General features: G+C 31.5%; 1 protein-coding gene across 3 annotated transcripts in view; it reads left to right on the top strand.

Moving 5' to 3' along the window:
- LOC118186637 (alkaline phosphatase-like) overlaps window positions 1-16190 on the top strand; it is a 157706-nt gene extending 141516 nt beyond the window's left edge. For all 3 annotated transcript variants that reach the window (XM_085825588.1, XM_085825586.1, XM_085825587.1), the window contains exons 8-9: window positions 9680-9796; window positions 14733-16190. In XM_085825588.1, the coding sequence (XP_085681714.1) occupies window positions 9680-9796; window positions 14733-15019 (404 nt within the window). In that variant the 3' untranslated portion in view covers window positions 15020-16190. The remainder of the gene's footprint in view (window positions 1-9679; window positions 9797-14732) is intronic.
- Window positions 16191-19320: the final 3130 nt, after the last annotated feature.

The raw sequence follows: 19320 nt of genomic DNA, 5'->3' as shown, positions 1-19320 counted from the left end.
AAAGCTTTCATAACTGTGTCCATATTAAGGCGACGGCACCTTTATGTATACGAGATACTGATGTCCTGCCATAAACCTAGGATATCCGAAATTAAGGTATCTGCACTCTAATGAAGGAAAGTTAACTTGGAAGAAAGCAACCTTTACAAAGAGGAGGGCAACTTTATGTCGGGTTATCATAATGCAGGTAGAAATTTAGTTTGCTTTATTAATTAAAATATAAAATTAGAACCTTATTTTCTCACTTCTTCTCCGCTCATTGCTTCCGATATAAATACAGTGGCTGCTGCGCTTTCGCAGAATTCGTTTTGCTCTTGAAAAGTATCTGATCGCCTTCGAAATCGAACTCTGTGCCGAAGTAAGGTCACTGTTTTGCTTACTTTTGATCGTTAAGAAATTATTTGGCGATTTCTGGTTTGCATGAACAGCCAACTAAGCTAATGGACTTTTCAATCCACTTACCATTTAAGGTCTCTTTACCAAAGGAATATGTTTGTCGACTGGCAATCTACGGCTGTCCGCCTTCCGGTTTCGGAAAAGTAGAGAAAGTTCTGGCACTAGCATTACCAAACTCTACGGGAGTCTATCTCAGAGAAAGAATAGTCACGAAAGTGTTCATTTTTAAATGCTGTATCGCTTGTCTTATGGGTAGTCCGGGAAATTTCACATAATGATAAGGTCTAATGTCACATAGTGATTGAAACTTGTCAGAAAAATCAGGCTCTGAATGTTAAGTTGATATGTAAATATCAAACGTTCAGAGGAATCAGATTTTAATTACTGTTACAGAAGGAAATGATGATTAACATTCTTAATAATAAATAAGTACAAATATGGGTAACTAATCCGATTCTATTAAAAATAAAATTATTTTAATGTTTCATTTTATTTATTTATTTTTTTTTACAATTAAAGTGCCTATTTCCCTGTTCTAATTAAAGTCAGCTTCTTATAATCAGTGGTAGTTCAGAATCTAAACGCATAGTTTTCACAGATGAAATCTAAATAACGCGTAGTTTTGACAGATGGAATGCATTGCTAATGAACCACGATAAGCATGTAGGGGATTTCAAATGAGATCCGTGATTAGTGTCTCTGTGAGATGCCTGTTTATTTTGTATCCAGCTGGTTATATTGCATTTTTAACTGTGACGAATATGTTCCTTAATGAATGCTAAATCAATATTTTGCTTTTCGATGTGACTTCATTAGAGAGCTATTTGTGGGAAGATGTGCGCATTTTACATACTGCTTACTTGCAACTTAAATTCAATTTAAGTGCGTTCGGTACTCCGTATTTAGTTTCAAAAGGAGGACCATGGATCCAAAATGAGGATTCGCTAAACAAAATATTTGATTGGCTTTTGCCCACAGGCCTTTTACATTTGAAACTTTAAAATAATTTGGTTTACAAATGTTTTATTTTTGGTTTTTTAAGAATTTATTAAATTCTCTAAAGAAATATAAACTTTTATATAATCCATCAATAAGTACAGAAAAATAATAAATTACGAATTTATTTTACAAGCAGTATTTAATACGTAAAAAGAAATTATTGAAGAATGGATTCAGTGGAGTCGTCAGAGAAAAATAAAAATTATTTGATCCTCATATACCAGTTCCTAGAAATACGAAAATATATAATGTTATTGTTTAAACCACATTTTTATCGATCATGGACGGTTTCCGGCATACTTAATTAGGCTTCACCTCCAGAGTTTTTATCTAAGAAAAGAGACAGTAAGTAAAAAGTAAAAACTGTAATAATTTTGGAGACAGCAAGGCACTCGTCGAGTTACGTTCCTTAAAGCAGAACGCAAGGGTCCTGATTTTGATGAAAATTTAGTCTCAAAATCTTATAAAAAGCTGTTACGTTTTCACAAGAAATTATGATATATAATAAGATGCTAATAGATATATATATAATAAGAAATGAGTTGTGAGTGAAACGTTTTGTTTTATCGATTCGGTCTAAAATCAGTTTTCTCAGTTCACATTACTTATCGGTTGGTGTGCATGTGTTTAGATCTAACTGTTAAAGGGGTTATCCCTTTCGATCTACTTTATGTGTTATTTTTGGTTATTTTAATTTGAACTTTTTTTTAACTACTCGCTTTTCGAATCCTGAGTTTTTAAAAATGTTTGGTTAATTAAATTTGAGATATTTTATAGCTCTTTAATTTCTATCATATGTATATAAGCATCGCTAGCCTCCTTTCACTGTAGCAGGGGCTTCACCCAATGCGACATTATGTCTGAAGATTAATTTGGTTAGATGGAGCAGGGCCTTGTCTTTAAATCAATTAAAATTATATCTACAAATATGTATTTTGACAAACTGAAAAAGATATAGTTCGGGAGAAACGCCGCAAATATGCCTCAGCGCTAGATGCCTAACGCGGCATCCTTGCGTTACGGCCAATCCTACGCAGAGGGGCAATTTGTAATTAGTTGTTTATAGTTTCAATTCTATTTTAAAATGGGATTTTATGAGAGAGATTCTAGCATGTATTTTATTTTTAGATTCATTTGTGTAGCCATGGCTAAAAGACCACGTTTTCTTTCTGAAAAGGAAATATCTAAAATCATGAATGATCCATCTATGATCTTTCCGACGATGACAGCGAAACAACTGTAAATTATTGGGAGTTCTTCATATAGTAGTTCTGAATCTTCAGATTCTGAATTAGAAGATGATAATAATAGACATGCCATGATTGAAATTATGCATGATAATAATGCAATGTCGGTCTCTGCATTGATCCGTGCTTTGAGATTTTTCATACGCCTTAAGTATTAATTATTACAATTTTCTTCAGGTATTTCAAAATGTTAAGTGTAAAATATTTTTAATTTTTTTTTTTTTATATATTTTGTATCAACATTTAGTGTTTAATTTAGGTACTTTTAGTTACAGTACAATGCAATATATTTATATTTTTATTGTTAAATATCAATTATTTTAATTAAATTTTTTTGTTATGATTAAAATTATGATATCTTTAATAAAATATTTAAAAATAGTTTTATTTCTACGTAAATTTTACATTTTATTCATTATTATGTAATGCGTACTTTCCGAAATTGCATATTAGGCTTAGCGGGAGAAAATGCCCCGGCCTGTAAGCACAGTTCAGCATGTAACAACTGAGGGAGCACTATCTTCCGCGGGCTGCCATCCCGAATGGGTTTTAAAGAACTATAATATCTATTACAATTTTTCAATAATTATTAAGGTACCAGGTTTTAAATATTCAAATTTACGTACACGAATTTAGATTTAAAATGAAATTAGAAAGCAATAAATTAGATTTTAACTGTAATTAAATCTAGAATTTCTCTTTAAAAATAAGTTCAGTATCCTATGTACTAATCTGTTATTACAAAAGTCGAGAAATATATGATCTTATTTCTTTAGTGGTTATCATTTATATTTTAGAAATTTTTATTCTTAAGTTCGTATCGAATGCCATTTAAAACTATTATAAAGTAGGTTCATTTTTGTCCTTATTAAATGAGAAGCAGTTTGTCTCGGTGTATAGGAATGTAAAACTTAGTGATTTTTTTTCGAAAAAGATAATTTATGTAAGATCTTTTTGTGTGATCATTAGTTATTAATTTTACTCATATAATTTGTAATAATTATTTTGTATCTAACTTTTGATGATATAACCGCCCAGACGGGTTTGTTTTAGATTTGGTTTAGTTGATTATGGCAAACACAGTAGGGCTAACTGGGCTATCTGCCTAAGGGGAGAGATGCCTTCGTGAAGTACTAAGGGAAACTGGCTCGTATACACGTTACACACAGAAAAACTACTAAAATGCCATGTAGCCAATCCGTTAGCCTGAAATCGAACCCAGGTCGGAATTACCAGTGTTAGCGATTTTAGGATTCAGGTTCGAATGGCATGGATATAAATTGTCTGTCCCTTCATACGAGACAACGGTGGCCCAACCTATTAGGTGTCTCCGTAATAAAGTGACCACCGCTTCCGTCCTTAGTAATAGCCAACGCCTATATGGGCTAGGGGAGAAAATTTGATTATAAATGAAAATGTGTTTAATTTTAGACTATAAATAATGTTTCAGTACGTTTAGTTACAGAATAAAAAAAATTGCTGATTTTTTTTCTTTTACCTCATATTCAAATTTTTAATTACTAATTCTATTACCTCTTATTTATTGAGCTGGTTGTGTAAGTTCGAGTTTTTCTCATCTTGGAGGAAGTAAGTTTCTCGTCGAAAATCCTCCACGAAAGCATCCTATTTAGATAAATATTGCTTAAGAACCGACTTTTAATAGTCATAATAATAGCTTTAAAAAAACTAAGTTTTAAAACTCATATTATATAGCGCCAGAAGCAATGAAGCCTGAGATGAAAATAGAAGTGAACTGAAAAGGATGCTTAATGAAATGCTAAAAATATAGTCTTAAAATGAATTGACTTTTATCTAATTGAAGCTTGGCGTTTCCTTAACTTAAGTATTTTAGAACAAGAAAACCAAATACCGTTGTTGGCTTACTAATTAATTAGGGAAGCGCAAACTTCGCGATGTTGCGAAATTTCCTGATCACAAAAAACTCTGAAAACCACGGAATCCTCATGTTCTCAACTCGCGCCTGATCCTGTTTGGCCGGTGACCTGATGCTTATAATATGCTGCCCATTCATATGACCTGTCACTAAAGAGGAAGTGTCCTTCACTTGGTGAACAGAAAATCTTTCGCTGACATCGAACAGTGGCGTAATTTTGCGTCTCAATTGCAGAAGTCATACATGTCCTTTTATCTTGTGTTTTATTTTTGCAAGGAAGACTCACGATAAAAGTGACTTCAGACAGCTCATATACATGATGTAATGCCATTTATGTCATCGCGTTTTGCAGAAATGTTTATTCATCAAAGTGGGAAAATACTACGGCATAATGTTTCGTATTAAGAATTAAATTAAAGAAGGCTGTATTTATATTTGCCTTCCAAAGTTGGCTGATTTTTATTTTAATGCAAAGGGGCTTTGTTCCTAAAGGACTGTTGTTTTCGTTTTTTTTGGGTTGAATCACTATAAACGGCGAATCACTTTTCAAACTGTTGCCACCAAATGTTAGAGTCCTGCATTATATTTCAAGAAATTAAATAATGAAAAATCTGCATGAATGTATGTATATTTCTCGCATTGTGATAAAACAACGGTCCATAGAGCCATCGCATTTTGAATGACGTAATCCTCCTACGAATATGGACATTTGGAAGACCAAATTTGGAATTTGGTTTATTATCGATTTCATATTTTGTAAAACTTTAACGAATTTTTGAGTAACACACTCAACGATTTAAAAGCGAGCAATGTCAACACTCTACGGGCAAAAAATACCTTTTTATTTCCAGCTCGCGGAACTGTGCATCGGAAATTCTAAAGATACGCTCATTTTAAAATTATTTTGCGACACTGCTGTTGAACTGAATTTTATGGTTTAAGTGCAAAGAACATAATATTTAATAAATAAAAGTAACCCAAAAATCGTTTTAAAAAAGACCCCTTTGGGACGTAGTTTAATATCTGAAACTTTCAGACTTTTCTTTATCATTTTAGGCTAATTTTGGATTTCTTTTTTGGCGGGGGGGGGTCGAAATTTATGATTAACCGTAAATTATACCGTAAATAATATGGTACCAAACACAGATCGTAAAACGTTTTCACAAGCTTCGTTTTACATTTCTTATACAGTTTGTTAGCAATCTATTAGTTGGAATGATATTTTCTCTGATATCTTCAACCGAAATTAAGACAAGAAATAAAATGTACCTAAATATTATCAATGCTATGGTAAGAATTCCAGCTGAGCTAGCTTAAACAAAACTCTCACACAAATGCTGCAGGCATTTTACTTTGCCTTCAAAAATGAAAAAAAATGAAATTGAATTTTAGACGATCAAAATTGATACCAAAAGTTATCCATTAAAGTAGGCATGACATACCTGAAATTTTTAAGATTTTAAAATTATCAGATCTAAAATTTTTAATATAACAATAGAAAACATTAATATTTTTCGGAAGTTTATTGCTTTTTTATTTTCTACTGTATCATTTTAAGTTACAATTTCATTATACGAAACTTGAATGTATTGAACTTGAATGTTTGTTATTTGTTTTGTAATATTGTTCTGCATTGCTAGCATTTAAGTAAACAATGACATACTCAAACGCTGAGATTGTAGGTAATAACGCTTAATAACCTTAATTTCTCTTAATAATAAATATGTAAGAATACAATTATGTCTAATACTTTAGAAATATTTTGCCATGTTAGATCGATTAGCGGCTGAGTTGATAAGCCTGCTGAGCACTGCTTTTTTCGAACTGAGTTTGAATTCCCTCGAAAAGAGTGGTTGTATGGGAATCAACAACATTTGTAATGCAACGTAATCACGCGTCACTTTTCCCTAGAAAATTTTCCACGAAGTCTTATATGACCTCTTGTATTTTGTTATAATCATTAAATAATTTTGTCATTTTTAGCATTTTGAATTTCAAAAAAAAATCTTATTTTATATGTCGCAAGCATTGCAACTGAAAAACCAGAAAGTAACATGATCAAAGCAAAAAACGATAGTTACGTGAACTTATTGCTATTAAACTGATATAGCTTTGTTCAACAGAATAATATATCAAAAGAGCCTAGGTATCATCAAAATAGAGCAAAATTAACTTTCTTTAATTTAAACTTACAGTAAAATTTGTAATTAATTTCATTAACATCAATGTATATTTTGCATATATAAAAAATAAATTGATACAGCGTTTGTATTTTTTTAATTTTCGCGCATAAAAATAATGAGAACTTTTTTAACGAAATAACTTAAAATAATTCTAATGTAATAAATGTAACTGCATTTTTACAAACCCATTCACCAGAATAAGAACTGCGGCTTCAAAATAATCGAAAACGTCATTATATCTAACTGTTAATATTGGAAAAAAAACTTTATTTTAGCTCTCAACCGAGATAGTGGTTAGTGATACTGACTGCTGTAACGAAGTGCCGGGTTCGAATCCCAAAGAAGGCGTGGATGTTTGTAAATGTACCGTGTCATACTTTTTACCTTAAATAATGCAAATAAATTGATATTTCTTTTGAAAACCGATATTCTCATTTAGAGAAAAGAAAAGTATATTATTTTATTCCCTTTTCTCGAAAGAGGCTGTCCTAACGATTTCGAGCATTCAAAAGCAGTCGAGCTAACAAAAGTATTTGACTTGGAATGCATTCACAAATGAAAATTCTGTAATTATTTCCAGGCCTTGAAGCTGTCTGAAACGAATTGTATTTCTTTACACTACATTATTCATTAATGCATAATTTTTTACACCTCATCTTAAAGAAGGTTTATTCTGCAGCTGAAAAGCCAGTTAAACTGTTAATTTTGTAGATTACTTATTGAATAAATAATTACGACATTTTTGTGTCACTGTGGCTCTTATTTCATTTAAACATCATTCATTTCGAAAAAGTATAAGATATTGAGCTAAATATGAGTACTTTATTAAGCTTTCGCTTTAAGATTATTACGGGAATTTTGTGTGTGTAAGTTTTCAATATTTAAAGATGGTAAATTAATTTCAATTTGTTTTTGAGTATTTAAATAACAATACTACTGTAGAGTAGGAAGAGTTGTGAAACACCGTATCGATGGCAATATTTGAAGAGTTATCAACTTCATTACATTTTTTAGTTTTTATCATGCAAACTTTTTTTGTTTCATGTCCCAGTTTTTTTTTTTTTTTTTTTTTTTTTTTTTGTGTGTGTGTGTGTGTGCGTATGTGTGTAATTATTTAAGGAAATGGAAATGTAGATTTTCTGCCAAAGAAAGGAACGATCGTCCTCCAAAAACACAGAAATATGACCTGCTTTCATTCTGTTATGTAATTTAGCAAGATTTGTAATTCAAATGCAATTCAAATTTGTGCATAAATGCTAGAAGAGAAGCTTGTATGTCTCCTGAACAAGGGATATAGTATTCCTGATTATTCTTGTGCTTCTCTTGCATCTTTTCGTTTTTGACCAGACATGATTGCTCAGTGCTCATCTTTTTTGCATTACACTCAAGAGTTCACCCGCGTCTTCGCTTTTATGACTCTGGACAACCTATAATCAGAGAAAATTTAAATACTCGCTCATACAGTTTTAATTCTGCCACTCAGAAACTTTCTCCCTCCTTTCTGCATGGCTTCGTTGTGTGATTGGAAACATACTCGACGCGTATTCCGGAGGTCCATGTTCGAGTCTTATCTTTCATCTTTCGTGTTTCTTACTTCCGAAATCCTAATGACTCTACACTGGGTGCGAGCTATAAAAGGTGGTGGATGAGGATTCTTCAACCCCAAAAATTTGCGATTGGGTCATCTAATCCCCCATTCGCCCTTTAAAAGGCGGAGTATATAAGGTATCTTCTCTCTTCTTTCTGCATACCTTCGTGGTGTAACGGTAGCACGCTCGGCGCGTATTCGAGAGGTCCTGGTTCGAGTCCCGGTGACAGCATTTGCTCATTTTTCATGTCTCTTGCTTCAAAACAATCTAATGTCTCTAGAAGGTAAGAAGTCTTTGAAGTATAATTTTTTGTAGAGTCTTTCCGAATGACACAAGGAGGCAGACTACCGGTAAGAGGAAGGACGGATGGAGCCTTTATCTTTCTCCCGAACAGATGTTACCTCCGCAGTCCTGCTGTTAGCTAGAAGGTGATGTAGCCACCATCACATACGTATGGATATCAATAGAAAAGAATGGGATGATTTAAGTCTTGTTTTCATTATGACATTGTCAAGGTATTGAAGGAAATTTCGGTTCGTTTTGAAGTTTTATCTGAGTTGAAATTCGATTTTTAACAGTTAATTTAATGTTTTTCGCGATGTGTGCAAGAGTCAGCTGCATAGGCATCTTGCTTACAAGTCTTCTGAAGAGACGTTAATTAAATCCAGGGTAGACCTGAATGTTGCTTGGAAACTGGAAGCAAACACCTCTTGATAGAGGTCAATAATTCGATTAACTTTGGGACTGAACTGAGTGAAGTGGGATATGTTACAGATCTTTTCGCGTCTTCAGTTCTAAAAATGGAAGACATTGAATTGCAGATCTTTCAGCAAAGCAGAGCACCACCTCCACTTTGGGAATCATATGCTAGACAAGCTGAATTGTCGATTTCTACGGGAGTGAACTGGCATAGATGGGTTTATATCGTGACTGGCAATAGTTCTTGATTTTACCCCACAAAGAGTTAAAGCAACATACCAGATATCTGAACTAGAATATGGAGAAAAACTGCTATGAATTATGTTATGAGGTTAATGTGCTATTAATTATTTTGTGGTGTTAATGCTGTACGAAATGAAAAATATTAATTTTGTTCTGAATGTTTTTGAGAAAGTCCTTTCGATTCATTTCATATAGTACGCACTTCGTAGAAACCTCGTGAAATCCCACCATTCTCTTCGAATATGCTCTACTTTTTGCTCTCATTACTGATATTACAATGAGAGGTGCATAATAAATTGTCTTTAAAATTGTATTTTCAGTATTCATTGACTATGTGTCTTTTGCCGTGTTTAATCTTTTTCTTTTATACATTTAACAATAAATAATTCGTCATGTAATGTTAATGTTTTTAATTTTTTTCACCCTCAGGCATTGCTGAAATCTCCAATGTTGATAAAATGCCATATACTAGTCTGATGTATTCTTCAGGACCTGGATACAAAATAACAAGTAAAGGTAGAGAAAACATCACTGGAATAAACACAGGTTAGTACGTAAATTTTCAAATAAATTTACCCAAATAAATATTATTCTTTTTACCACATACTATCGTTAAAACTTGATAGCGCTTAAGTTTATAGAAAGAGACACAATACAGGCATAAAGTCTTAAAAACTTGAAGTGTAACAATTTCTAAGATAAGAATTATAAAATGTTCCTCCAAGGCAGTGGAGGCCAACCTTTAAATTGACGCGATCCAATTGACAACTTAAAAAATTTCGGACAGCCAGAATTATATATTGCTCTTTTAAAATTTTAAATGCACGTAATATATAATATATAAACTGTAAAAATGTTGGAGTATTAATATGTTAAAGAAAAAGTGTTATTATGTCTTTATATTATTATTTAATTGTAATCTGGTGTATACGATGTTATGGATAAATTCATGCAGTCATTCTGATGTACACTGGGGGGGGGAACTGGGACAGTTCTATATCTCCCGTTCTACTGGGCCATTTGACGAAATTCAACTTGCGTCTTAGGATATATATTAGACTTATATATAGCATTAATCTAACATAGGTATTTTGACACAAAATCGGACTTTTTCTGAAATAACATACCAATTTTTCTTTCATATTTCGATTCTACGACTCAATTTATGCCTAGATATTAAATTTTGTAAAACTTGGTGAGAAATTTACGGAGAAATTCAAAAATTTATCTTGGCGCAATTTTTTCTGTTTGCGCCAAGAATAAATTCACTTGGCGAACTTAAAAAAAAGGCACTTCGTTCCTATCTTTTTACATTGCGCATGATCGGAAAAAAATGTCACATACTTTCAAATAATTCTAGCAAAGTGTCTAAACCACATCTGATGTTTTATCGCTTTCAACAAATATGCCAAATTTCAAAACGCACTAGTATATAACTTCATATATATCTTCGGAAATTTTGAATAAAAAACTGTAATTTTTGCAAATGTGCTTAGAAATACGTCTACTTTAAGATGATGTCAAAAATATTTATAGATTATAATTTAAATTTTTTTGAAAAATTTATAAAATTATTTTAAAATACAAATTTTAAAAATAAATCATAAAAAATGGGTGAGTTTTATTTGGAATGAACTTGAATTTCGAAATGTGAAAAGAAGAATCAAATAAGTTTAATAAAAAAAGAGAGATTAATAAATATATACCAAACTCAATTAACATTGAGGAGCTAAAATTTTGAGAGCTATATTTTCAAAAACAACTCATGCGATTTTTACAAACCTTGGTAGTTTGGCGTAATTTGAGTCGTAGAATTGAAATATGGAACACAATTAGTGTGTTATTTCAGACATAGTCCGATCGGGCGTAAGTGATTTGCATAATATGCTTGGAAATTACATCGGTAACTGTTGCAGAAAGCTGTCTAGAGGCATACGAAGCACTATGCCAAGTAGCTTTCTCTCAGGAAACAATATTACATTTTTTCGAGAGTACTTTTGCAAATTCTGAAACTTTTTAGTCTTTATTTCCCCTTTCAGAAGCTTTAGAATGTGAATTTTAATTATATACATCTAGTGTATTCTAATTTTAGTGCAGTCGTTTTCAATTTTACTTTTCACATACCCCTTAAAAATATGTATATAGTTACTATACCACTTCTGCAGAGAAATAAAACCACATATTAATAAGAGCTAAAATTTTGCTAAGATTCAAACTATAATTTTGTTTCTTTTCTTTAGTTTTATATGGAGTCACTGGATGAATACAAATAACAAGTTATTTGGTTAATACTGCTGTGTACAATACTAAATTTTTTAACAATGATAACATCACTACATATTTTAGGTCATTGTCTTAAAACCAATTCTTACTGGCATTCGTTGTCGTTTGTTAGGCCTTGTTTGTGTCATTAATCTAGTTCCTTAAAGATCGTTGAACCGTTTGATGAAATATGCTAAAGCACTGCTGCTAGGCTAAAATCTTTTCATTGTGGAAAGATCTAAGTAAACGCTTGTATTTCTGAACTTCGAATGTTACTAAGAAGTTATCGGTATTTCATAATTACCATTTTCTTAAATGATCGCAAATCTACGAGTTTCGTAGTTACTATGGAAGCGTGAAATTAAAGCGAGTAGATCACAGTCAACTTTAAAATCCGCATGTAAAATAGATGTCATATAAGAAGTGCGCACGAACCACGCAGAATTCTTGGTACGACCGGGAGTCCCTTTTCTTTGTTTCCGTGACAACTGCTCGAACTGGAGCTTCATATGTAGGGTGTTTCCAGGAATTTATGTTCTAGGAATTGATCTCTAATTCAATTCCTAGAACTTACAAGCAATGCCTATCCACCAGAAAAAAGTCTTGACATGTTTATGCAGCTATCCGGTGCAGCACTGTTTAGTACAATGTAATTTTTGACTGATACAGGCGCATTTTTGTAATTATGGAAGATGCAAAGAGCAGTCCTTTTTACTTCCTTGTACGAAGTAAAAAGGAAGTATTGTAATCGCGAAAAGTTTCAGGCAGCATATTTCAACGAAAATATCCATTTTGATCGCTATAGAATGCAATTTAACGATGTTTTTGCATAATATCTGTACGTAAGGACAGAATAAAAGACTCGTTTCCTCCAAAAAAAAATTATAAAACTGCTTTAAAATTAATTCTGAAGAGAATTTTTCGTGGCGTCTGTACGAACGTATGTACGTACGTGCGTACGTACGTAAGTATCTCGCATAACTCAAAAACGAGCAGCCTCAGAACGTTGAAATTTTGTATATAGGACTGCTATAACATGTAGATGTGCACCTCGTATTTTGGTTGCAATCGGCCGCATCAAACGTATATAAATATATTTTTATATATATCCACTCTGTTACCCGGCTCAGTGATCTCAGTTTCTTTATTCTTATATGTTTGTAAATTGTACATTTTTTGCTTTAAAAATGATTGAATTATGTAGTTCTTGTCTTCCGGTTAAGGTTTTTATGCCTTTAGTAAATCTGTATGCAATATTTTTAGAGTTATCAACAATTTTAAAGTTGTTTAAGTGCCGCTACGCCTTTTTTTTATGGCGGCCATTGATTGTTTACATTTGAAACAGCAGACTAGTGGATTTGTTGCCAATCTAGAGAAACTTAGCTTCTCAACAACAAAGATAACGCCTTCATTTATTATTGCCAATTAAATCATGCTTAATTCTTTTTGGAATTTTTTCGAGGAAATAAGTGTTTAAGATTTACTGCGTAATTTTGAATATAGATATTTTGAGTTTTTATGTATTTTTGCCTTCTCGCGAAGTGAGAACTGAATTAATTGAATGAGAAATACTCAATCGTCTGTGAAAAAATGTTTCTTTTTTGTTTTGTTTCCTTAATTTCTTTTATACATCATTCTAGCATTATTATAGTATTTGAATAGAACATGCGGCAACGATTAGATAATTCTATTCTTTAAATGATATAAATTTTGTGCATTATGAGTTATAATATGAACGAAATATAATACTGTTAAGTGAATCTAGGACCAGAGTGTCGCTATGGTAAACAAATACTAGGGTTAATTTTAAAAAATGCCTTTATTTTATTGTGGTTTATGCGCTGTCGGCGAAGTAGATTTAATTCAATCCAATAAGTTTAAAAGAAATGCAAGAAAAAATGCGTATAATTTAATATTCCGTACAAGGAAGTCATGTGGTATACACATCAAATTTTTTCTTTTTGTAGAAGGAGTGTAGGAAATCTTTAGAAATCGTTCAACCTCTGCGAGGAGTATTCTGTTCTCATAATTCGCTTACCACATGTGTTCTTATATCAAAAAAAAAAAAAAAAAAAAAAATTACTTTGTGTTCTATTAGAAAGTGTAACCATGCCATAAACAGGCAGTTTGAGGAGACACCAAAATTGTTCTTAGAGAACATCTTAAATAATTAGCTTTTCGTTGGGATACGTGTATTGAATTAAATACGGATTATGTTGAAACCTTCATTGTAATATCGATGAAAATTCATAAAATAAATTATTGTGCCTAAATTCCTAGAACTTCATTTCAAAACATCCTTCATACCTCATTATTGACTTCGTCATAATTAGATACTCAACTTCTTTGGTCTCTCGACATTGTACTCGTATTTTGAGCATTGTATTTTTATGTTAAAACAAAAGTACTGTACGCTCTATAACGTAAGTACTCATTTTAAAAAAGTAACTTTTTCATTCAGTACTATCCCAAGTATTTTGTTATGGAATTATGCGGTATGACAGTGTCATCAAATGCGATGTCACCAACAGGATTTCGTATCCTGTATCTTGAGAACATTACCAAAAAAGCTTTTCGAAATATTGATAGTAAGTTTCTATTATTTGAACAAACCACTAAGGAGATGTTCTGCTGTCTGCTGCTTGGTCCTTGAATGATCCCCGCAAAAGTGTACTGTGTATGATTTTTTCAATTTAGTATGTTTCTGCATGTAAAGCTGACATTAATTGTTCGTGTTTAAAATTTTTTAATCTTCGATACAGTCCAAAATTGGGTCACTGGATTAAAGAAAGTTTTAACGTTTTTTGCAAAGGAAAATTTCATGTTTTTGTATATTTTCAGTTTCCGGTATCAGAATTTCTCTTTTGTTAATTTGTGCTTAACGTTTTTTGTTAATTGTGTTGTGTAATTTTATAACCCACTGTGAAATTTGTTCATACATTTCTCACATTACATTTTGCAATTTATTAATGTATAATTCACATTACTAGCATTTATTTTAGAATGCCTTATCTATTTAAAAGCTATTGATTACTTAATTATTTATCTGTATTTCCAAAGAACAAATGTTTCTCATCTATTACCAAATTGAGAGATTTGAAGTGAAGCTCAATTAAAGATCTAACTTTGCTCTAAATTTTTACTAGTTCTAATTGCAACAAATTAATATTTTTGTATTTTCGAACAGTTCTCATTTAATCCCATCATCTCTTTTATACAGCTCACAAAGATTATGTTCAACAAGCAACAGTTCCTCGCTCCACAGCAACGCATGGTGGCGAAGATGTCGGAGTTTATGCTATTGGTCCCATGGCCCATCTTTTTGTTGGTGTCTATGACCAGCACTATATTGCACATGCCATGGGCTATGCTGCCTGTATTGGGGCCAACAAGGACCATTGTCAGGGAGGCAACTTATATCGAAGCACAGATGGTGCAAAACAGGTTGGTGGCTGGAAGTGGTGGGTACAGATAATGGTTGCTGTAGCAGTGATTATTGCCTACTGAAGATAGTAAATAAATACAAAAAGCGCCTTCATTGTAAATTACGAACTAAGACTAACATAATCCATGGATGTGGATTTACCAGAGTTGTCATGGAAGAAACGGGAAATGGAAAGTGATTTATACGAGACAATAGTGAAGAAGGAAGCAAAAATATTAATGTGAACATTAAAGGTCCTTAAAGCTTAACAGTCACCTGGGACAAAGAAAGTGACTTTGTATACTTAATTCTGTTTCACATGATAAAAATCACTAAATCTTTGTATACTTAATTCTGTTTTCACATGATAAATACGTTTATAAAGAATGCGTGTAAAAAAAAAAAGTCATTGTACCTACGGAAGAAAGGAAGATTACAAATCTGCATTTGAAAAAAAAAATTCTTCATGAACAAAACAGAGAAAAAAACAACTGTTTTACACAAAGATTTTATTCATTTTCACTTTCTGACAATAAACGGCAAATACCCTTGTATATAACTGGAATATCACTATAAAAGTTGTAGACATCGGTTTTTTTTTCCTTCTCTATTGATGAAATACCTTTGTGATCTCTTTGTGTGAATTGTGTGAGCGAAATCAGCATGAGTCTCCTCTACTTCACTAGCTGTTATGCAGTCTATTCGTGGGTGCCTGTTGTGCCACGAATAAAAATTATTTTTCTTAAAATTTAGGGAAAAGAACTTCGAAATTGGCTTGGTCCGCTTGTATTAAATCAAAATGAAACGCGTAAAAAGAGAAAGAAACATTTATTCTGAATTCGTGTAAAAACATATTTAGATATATATTATTTAAAATGTATCAGATTAAAAAACTAGGGTTTTTCTATTTAATATTTTCGGCCGTTTTGTTTTGAAGGTGAATATTGTTTGTTTATGTAAAGTAAGATGTAATTGTGAAACCGAATAGTGCTCTTAAAGGGGTGGAAGAGAGGCTTCTAAAGCATGATATGAAATATATGGCAGCCAATAATTTAGGAGCTAAAAATCGCTGAGCTCTTCGTCAGGAATTTGTACATTATATATCATATTTTATTAATATTTCACTTTGTAATTAGCAACATAATTTGTACATTATGCTTAATAAGCCAGTTTTTGTATTATAACTAATGGTTTCTTATTTTTTTAATTTGTAATTCATCTAAAAATGAATAAACAATTAAATTTCATTGAAAACATTGCTTTTGTATACATTTTCTTAATTTTTAAGTTAACGTGGTTTATAATTAATAGTTTTATAAGACTATAATTCGTTAAGTTTAAATTATATATATAGAGAGAGAGAGAGAGAAATTATAAATTTAGTACCAAAACCATAAAAACATGAAAGAAATGAAATACAAAATCATTACATTCGCGTAAGTCTCCCAATAAAAAGACCCCATAAACTCAGTGTTTTTAAACTAGAAAAAATCTCTAAAACAACAGAAATGCGTATAAATATATAAAAAAGAAAAGGAAAAGGAATACAAATTAAATCTTATCTGAAGTTATCAAGAGGAGGTAAATCAGATATTAATTAGAATCAGCCTTCTAGAAAAACCACCGTGTTTCTGTTCATCCAAAATTAGCTGTCAAACGATTTTAAATTATTTAATTATTATAGTTCATCCGAAAATTTCGAATGCCTACTCTACACAGCCGATTTCCTTTTAATAATACATAAAAGAATTAAATTAATTCAGTTTGCCTAATAAAGCAAAAGTAATATATACAACTGCTAATATTAATATTAAAGCGAAATAATTTACAAAATGTTAGAGAAAATACACAATTATATTTATAAAATTTTAATGCATATTGTTTGTAGGTTTAATACCTACAAATTTTATTTTCCAACCAACAGCTAATAACGTTCTTAAGAGTTTGCAGAACTAAACATAGCACACAGACTACTATAAAACGCGGACACTTAGCTGTTCTTGTTGTCCCTTTCACCAAATGCGCATGCGCCGTCTAACCAAAAACTAGCGTATTTGGTTTGTGGCAACAGTCTTTTGCTATGCTTTAATACTTTCTTATGCTCAAACATAAAAAACACAATAAAAACAAATATAAAATGATTATCACTAATAAATAAGACTAGCCGTGGTTAAATTGCACATGCGCATTTGATGACGATGCTACTACAGTCCAGACAGGCCATTAGATATACAACATCAGTACGCAGTACTGGAATAAACAACAAACAAGGTAAGCTGATGTGGCATACAATTTTATTTCTAATTTTTATATTATTCAAAAAGAAGATAAAACTCTTTTATAATTAATAGCATAACTTACTCTCAAAATTTAAAATTAAATCTGTACATATGAAATATCAAAAATGGATTCTCTAAGAAATTTATTAATTTACTTTTTAATTCATATTATTTATTATTATTATCAAATTATTATTAGTCCAGAAGAACTAATAATACTTTCGTTTTAGCATTTTGCATCGGACTCCTATTAAATGTCGGTTCACTTTTCAAACTGTTGCCACCATATGTTCCCTGCAATATATTTGAAGAAATTAAATAATGAAAATTCTGGATAAATGTATGTATATTTCTCGCATAGTGATAAAAGAACGGTATCTAGAGTCATCTGATTATGAATGACGTAATCCTACTGCGAATATGGGCATCTGAAATCACAAATTAGAAATTTGGAATTTGTTTTAGTATTGATTCCATATTTTGTAAAACTTTAACGAATTTTTGAGTAACAAACTCAACGATTTAAAAACGAGCAATGGCAACACTCTACGGAGGGGAAAAAAAAACCTTTTCATCTCCAGCGAGCGGAAACTGTGTATCAAAAATTCTGAAGATATGCTCAATTTAAAACTATTTTGCGATATTGATCTTGAACTGAATTTTATGGTTTAAGTGCAAAGAACATGATATTTAATAAATAACGGTAACACACAAAACGTTAAAAAAACGCCCCGTTGGACGTAATTTAAAATCTGAAACATTTCAGATTTTTTTTAAATTTATTATTTTATTTTTATACCTCAATCAAAAAGTAATGAACCTTCAAAACGCGTCAACCTTAGACATTGGGTAATCTACGTAGCTGAACTTTATATCATTATTACAATTATCATAAAAATCATTAACGTCATATAACATTACGCTTGCAAAACTTCCAAATCTGCTTCTTGCGATACATTGTTATCGGCATCATCTAATCTAACGGTATTGTTGTGTACCTACGGGTTCGTAACAGACTGAATGACGCAGAACCGATGATGGCCTGATAAAATTTATTTGACCAAACGAAACACTTCACAGTATCACAGAGTACAATCAGTAGCTACACTTCAAGCTACTAAGAACGTTAAACACAACGCAATGCAAAGCGCATCTAAAAGACGAATCTAACACAGAGATATCTCAGCACTCCCAACTGACGCTGAACTAAGCAAAACTGAGGAACTGATCCTTTCTCAGGTCTTATATATAGTTTTCCCCCGGCTACCAAGAAATTTCTAGAAACTTCCACTTCTGAAAATAACTGGAAGACACATGAAGCACGGATGCGGTTACAGTTACATATAGAAATCAATTACAGTTATTCAGTTATATTACCAATTACAGTTATATAGGGACAAGACCAGAATCGTGGCGATTTCTCGACGAATTTGGCGACAAAATGAATTGCCAAAACCTTCGCCATCTTGGCGATATCTCTCCAAATTAGCGAGAAAGCCATTTACTCAGTGTTAAATAGACTTGCCTCGTTTTTTCTTAATTTTCCGGCAGAGTATTGTCTCTTTTAAGCAACTCATGTTACATTATACCAAAAAATACTGCAATTTCACTAAAATTATTTACATACGTACAAAATTCGTAAAAGTATTAATGAAATTTTGTAATAACATGCATATTGCAATCCTGTATTTGTATTTAATTATTTTTTTTATTTATTCAGGTAGCTATATATTTTGATACTTTTCTGTTTACATTAACTTAGGTGCTTAAAAGGTAATACAGAAATAACAGATGGAGTTAACTTTTAAAACTCTCTCTAAGATCTTTTTAGGTTGAGTTCTTTTCAGTTGACATTTAATATTCTTCAGCAATAAATATTTAATTTTATTAGCTGACAGCAGAAGGTACTATTAAGAAGTAAATAAAACATGAAAAAGGAATAATACGGAAAGTATTATATAAGAATGCTACCGAAATATTTGAGTCGTATTTAGCATTTTATATTTCTTAATATTTTTTTATACTTCAGAAAAATTTTGATCAAATATTTCATTTCAATTTTTAGAGTGTAATCAGAACTTTTTAGTTTGGAAATTAATTTTTTT

The sequence above is a fragment of the Stegodyphus dumicola genome, chromosome 10 (genome assembly GCF_044657685.1).
Source record: "Stegodyphus dumicola isolate Sdum_Otavi_A_Nest chromosome 10, ASM4465768v1".
NCBI classification, from domain to species: domain Eukaryota; kingdom Metazoa; phylum Arthropoda; class Arachnida; order Araneae; family Eresidae; genus Stegodyphus; species Stegodyphus dumicola.
The sequence above is the reverse complement of the archived record's forward strand: the minus strand, read 5'-3'. Positions and strand labels throughout refer to the sequence as shown.